General features: G+C 46.6%; 1 protein-coding gene across 1 annotated transcript in view; it reads left to right on the forward strand.

The window, feature by feature from the left end:
• The window catches only part of GFPT2 (glutamine-fructose-6-phosphate transaminase 2), a 41,724-nt gene extending 36,308 nt beyond the window's left edge, over positions 1–5,416 (forward strand). Inside the window, exons 17-19 of the mRNA XM_006923241.3 lie at positions 1,197–1,364; positions 3,191–3,352; positions 4,566–5,416. Coding sequence (XP_006923303.1) covers positions 1,197–1,364; positions 3,191–3,352; positions 4,566–4,610 — 375 coding nt within the window. The 3' untranslated portion in view covers positions 4,611–5,416. The remainder of the gene's footprint in view (positions 1–1,196; positions 1,365–3,190; positions 3,353–4,565) is intronic.
• Positions 5,417–5,779: the final 363 nt, after the last annotated feature.

The following is a 5,779-nucleotide window of genomic DNA, read 5'->3' on the forward strand; positions in this document are numbered from 1 at the left end:
TCATAGGCCCTGCATTTTTTAAATCAGCAACTGGTTGTTTTGGGGCACTAAAGATCCCTGCTGGCTGGCATAAGAGACTGCTGATGGAGCAGGGACAAGGTGCAGAAACAGGAGACTACCAAGAGGGTGGGCAGTGCTATCTGGGGCCTGGTCTATTGCTGCCCTTTACTCACTATCTGCGTGCTCTTTATGCTCTGCCCAGGTAAATGAGAGATAGTGTCACAAGCGAGGCAATACTTGGTACCTAAACAAGAATGTCATCCATGACCCACTTTGGCTCATGTCCTCTCCCTGTGGGAGCAAGTAGCCACTCCTTCCTTCCCCCACCTCTCCCCAATCCTGTTTGAAAGACAATCCTGCTTCTGATTCAAGGAAACATTTAAAGACTATTATGTGTGATAGAGAGTTCGGAGTGGGGGTGCAAGCCATGAGGTGCCTGACCACAATGAACTCCAACTTCCACATCCTTACAGCAGAGGTTCTGACCCTTCCAGAGGCAGCAAGGAGCTTTGCACGCTGCTTCTGGGCAGGGAGGCAGAGGGCAGTAAAGCAAGACCTGGGTGGGGTGTGCTTTCAGCCTCCCCATGTCTCTGCCACTTGGGGGCTCAGCTGCAGCCTGAGTGCACTGGTGAATGATGCGTATTCAAATGCCTCTCCAAGTTAGTCTTTGGGGGAAAGAAAGAAGCTTTCACGCTGCTGCTGGTCCAAGTCAATGGCCCCTCTGTGGTCACTTGGGGGCCAGCACTCCAGATGTCTCCTGTTTCCCACTTGCTTGATAGGTGCAACCCTTTGCAAATTACTAATGGTCTAGAGTTGGAGAAATGATTAATCAGATAATTGAATAGAAGTGTGTCTAGACTGAATACAGTGCCATCATTACAAACCCTGACTGTGGGGAGGCTGGGGGCCTGGAGGAAGCTAGGTTGATTGATGTTGACTCGTGCATCCAAGGGGGGGTGGCTGTGCCCAGGGACTGGTCGGGGACTCAGGCCACATGCTGGGCTTCATGCATGCCCCAGACAGCAGCCAGCCATCTCCCCTGGACCTGGCCTTGCCAGCTATCTCTGTGCATCCATCCACCTTGTGACCCTGCCTTCCAGAGTCATCCTTCCCCAGCTACCCTTCCTCTCTCTGGCTGATCTGCTCCAGCCCCCATTTGCACAGCATGACACCAATCCCACTTTGTGTTTCCCCAGAAAATTAAAGAGATAACCTACATGCACTCAGAAGGCATCCTAGCTGGGGAGCTGAAGCACGGGCCCCTGGCACTGATAGACAAGCAGATGCCCATCATCATGATCATCATGAAGGACCCTTGCTTTGCCAAGTGCCAGAATGCCCTGCAGCAGATCACAGCCCGCCAGGTGAGGGCGCCGTGCTGGGCCGCGACCACCTCTCTCCTCTGTTCCATGCATGCCCACCTCACTCACTGCCTGCCCGCGCCGGCTATGCGTGGGTCATGCCAGCGAGCAGGCGAGACCTCACATTCTCTCCTCGGCCCTCTCTTGAGTGGTGCACACCTTCAGAAAGAAACTGGCCAGCTTTACCATCCTTACAACAGCTCCTCAGGGAGGCCCAGTGACTCAGAGTGCCCGGAGCTGTGCTGGATCTTACTTAGGCCAGGAGACCAGAGGAGGTTCTCCTGGTGGAGAGCCCTGGGGACAGTCGTGATGCTATCCATCAGGAGTTAGGTCAGATTTCCCAGGTGAAGGATGCTGTCCTCCACGAGACTGCCTTTGCTGCAGACTCCAGCTCCATGTTTGGGGGTTTGCAGGCCAGCCTCACGTCTGGAGTTCCACTAACCCCTCAAGTTCATTAATTTCCTAGAATGACCCATAGAACTCAGGAAAGCACTATATGACTTCTATAGCTTTTTTATGCAGGATACAAATCAGAGGCAGCCAAAAGAAGAAACTCGGCAAAGGCCTCAAAACACAAAGCTTCCATGTCCTCAGGATGCATCATGCTCCCTGCACAACAGGGGGCCTGCCTGAGCTCTTAGCTCCAGGGCCCAAAGTTTTTATTGGGGTTTCATTATGTAGGCATGATGGATTGTCATTGGCCATATGACTGAACTCAATTTCCAGCACCTCTTCTATCTATGGAAGTCAGGCTATCTCAGTGGCTCAAAGCCCCAACCCTCTAATCATGTGTGGGTCTTCCAGGCATGGGCAGCGCCCATCCTGAAACTATCCTCAGGCCCACCATAAGTCACCTTGTTAGCGTAAACTCAGGTGCGGTCCAACGGACTCACCATGAAGAACCAGACAATTCTATCACTCGGAAAGCCCAAGAGTTTAGAGGGCCCCTCCAAGGAATCAGGGACAAAAGGTTAGCCCAATTCTGTATTTCACTACAGAATTGTATTTCACTATGGGTGCCCTGAGGTGAGAGGGTGGAGCCCCCACAGACCCATGCTGGGGATGCCAGGAAGTCACAGGGAGATGAAATCCAATAATGTTCTTGGTTGGCTGCTGCCACGCCTGGCTCAGCACGGTGGTCAGAAAGAAGTCGAAGAACACAGCTGCTGCACTTCCTCACTTGAAACCTTCCAGTGGCTCCGGACAAATGATGACCACAGCCTATACTATCCAGCCCTTTCCTTCTGTTTCCCACTTATGCCAGCTCTTCCTTGCCTTCAAGCCTTGGCGTTGGCTGTTCCCTCTGCCCCATGTGTTCTTCCCACGCACCTTCAGAGAATTGGCCTCCCATCATCCAGGTCTCAATCCAAGTGTCTCCTTTTTGGAAAGGCCATCCCAGACCTCACCAATGTCCCGCAATCATATTACCCTATTTTGTTGCCTTTGTGGCACTTTCCTGAAATTCACCATTATTTATTGGCTTTCTTTATATTTTTGTTTTCCACCACTTGCCTATGAGCCCTGTTAGAGCAAGGAGTGTGTGTGCCCTGTCCTTTGCAAGGCACATCAAAACCACTGAAAAGTGGGTGCTGTATGATGGCAGCAGGAGGATGATCACCCTTACAAGGGAAGGGAAAGAAACTTGCCAAAAAACATCCAACACTCTGTCCTTAACATGAATTATACACAGCACCCCACCCATAATTTCAGAAATAAACAAGATTACTGTCATCGTTGCAATAATGTTGATCTCAGAAACTCTGCTGTCTGTGAGGGATTGCTTCTTTCAGAGACAGTCTGCATTTTGTGATCACATTTCTCTGCTTTAGGGTCGCCCAATTATACTGTGCTCCAAGGATGACACCGAGAGTTCCAAGTTTGCATATAAAATGATCGAGCTGCCCCCTACGGTGGACTGCCTGCAGGGTGTCCTCAGCGTGATTCCCCTGCAGCTACTTTCTTTCCATCTGGCTGTTCTCCGAGGATATGACGTAAGTCTGGAAACTGTGCCTAAATCAGCAAAGGGCATAACCCCAGGGCTCCTATTCCTCCTTAAATACTTATTTGGTATAAATATATATAGAAGAAATATTTTCATTAAAAATAACTCTCTTTAAAGTAACTTAAACCCTCCTGAAAACAAGTTGAGAGCTGTGAGATATATAAACACCTCATCACCCAGAGGCCATGATCCTGAGCAAATTTAATATCTTAGTCTAGTCTTTTCCCTGTGCCTGTAAATTTTCTAACATTTTTCAAGATTATAACAAGGATGAAATTTTACATTTTCCTTTTTGATATTTTGCAAATATTTTCTCACATCTCGAACTTGTTGTTGGCAACATTTAATCACTGCACTATATTCTACCACAGTCTTAAATGTGGATTTTAATAATTATTTAGCTAGTCTTCTATTACTTAAACTGTCTCTGATTTTTTGGAACATCAGCAGTGAACATCTTCATACATACATCTTCATCCAACATTTAAGATTTTTCCTCAGTTTAACAACATTTTGAGAGTCTTAACATTTATTGTCAACTTACGTTCCAGAAAAGAACCAATTTATGATCTCACCAGCAAGTGTGTAAGAACACACAATTCATTGTGCAAAGAAATAGAAGTTTCATTGAAATTTTATCTTGAGAAGCTTTAAAAAATACATAACACAAAAAGAACAATATAAGGAACACCCACTCGATGGTGGTGTCCAGAAGTAACATAAGCTAACCCTTTGTCGTATTTGTTTCTTTTTTAAAAAACATTGTAAACGAATTAAGACATTGCAGATAAAGTTGAAGCCCACTTTCTCAGCCATCCCGTCACATTTCCTTCCCAATCCCGACCCTACATTAACAAGTCTCATGAGTTTAGTGAGTATCCTCTCAAGAAAAGTGACTATTTAACAGTTCGAATTGAGCTAGCTGTCCATAATAGCATGAATCATGTCCTTTTAATAGTCTTACTGTGTGACATGTACCAGGTACACAGTAAATGTTTACTGAATGAACTAAACATTGTACAGCTAAATGAAGTTTCTGGAGTAAGGAAGCACTTCTGAGATGCAGGGAGCATGTCAAGAGAGCTTATGGTTGAAAGCGACCAGGGACACTGTTTCCTTGTCTTCAGTACTCTTACAAGCTTTTATAACAGCATGTGGCCGAGATTGGTGCGGTCCTGAGCAGTTACTTTCTATCATTTTAGGTTGACTTCCCCAGAAATCTGGCCAAGTCTGTAACAGTGGAATGAGAACAAGACATATGGAAACCATCACCACGTTTAATCTGGTTCAAGACCCGTCCCAGCGACGCCATTTTCATCTCCTAGATCCCAGTAGAGCTTGACAGCTTCCATGTGCCTTGTACCCAAGTGCTTTGCTTACAACAGATACTCTTTCTCTGTCTCCTGAAGTCGCCAGAGAAGGGACTCTGTTTACACACGAGGATCAGAGCAGACTTTTCCTACCGTGCAATAGAGATACAGCTCTCTTCCGAGTAACTGTGAACCTTTTTTTAAACAACACTAGATAGTTTTAAAAGACAAAATATTTATAATGACAAATGTATAGCCTTTAAGTTATTTTTCTAGTATGTGGCTTTCTGTAGCCAGGGTCATGCCCAGAGTGTGTCCCCCGCCCCAGGCTACCCAGTGCACCCGGTCTCCTGGCAGGGAGCATTCATCTCAGATATGAGCACAAGGCATTGCCTTTCAACACCTTTCTCCTTCTCTGTCTCGTTGCTCCTGAATCCTGTCCCCTGATGTCAGGGAAGCCTTCTCCCCATTTTCCTGTGCTTCCTGTAAGTAGAAATCTCAGCTTCCTTCAACTTGTCTAAATCCCCTTGTCTAAATCCCTCCTGATCACCAACTTCTGTTTCATCTTGTCACTGTTCTGTTTAAGCCCGGGGCAGCATTTTGGTCTCTGCTCCCGCCTGTAGTAAAACAGCTTGAAATATCTGCTGCAGGAGAGTAGCTTCAGTGGGCTCCCTTGTCCTCTATTTAAAAACGTGCACAAAGTACTATGCAACTTTAAGACAATAAAAACAGTATAAATTTTTTTTTGGTCTTGTGCGTTTGGATTTTTGTTAATCTTTTGGTATACTTGGATTTTGAGGGCTCCTCAAAGCAGGACTCAGCAGTGTCTGGTGGGAGCAGCCTCATTTGCTGGTAGCTACTGGCATGGTCCCCATACCTGTGACCTGTGAGCTTCTAGTACCAACATGAAGACTTTCAAAATGCAGGAGTTTTGGGACTCTCGGCTGAGAGTTAACAGAACAGCTGTTGAAGGGGGGTTGGACTCCATGACACTGCTTGAGATGGTTGCCCAGAGCCTGAAGGCAGCAGACAGGTGAAACGCTCCAATTTTTTTTCCCCCCAACGATCCTATTCTAGTCACTGATTCTATTACTACAGACAGGAAA

The sequence above is a fragment of the Pteropus alecto genome, unplaced genomic scaffold (genome assembly GCF_000325575.1).
Source record: "Pteropus alecto unplaced genomic scaffold, ASM32557v1 scaffold78, whole genome shotgun sequence".
NCBI lineage: Eukaryota > Metazoa > Chordata > Mammalia > Chiroptera > Pteropodidae > Pteropus > Pteropus alecto.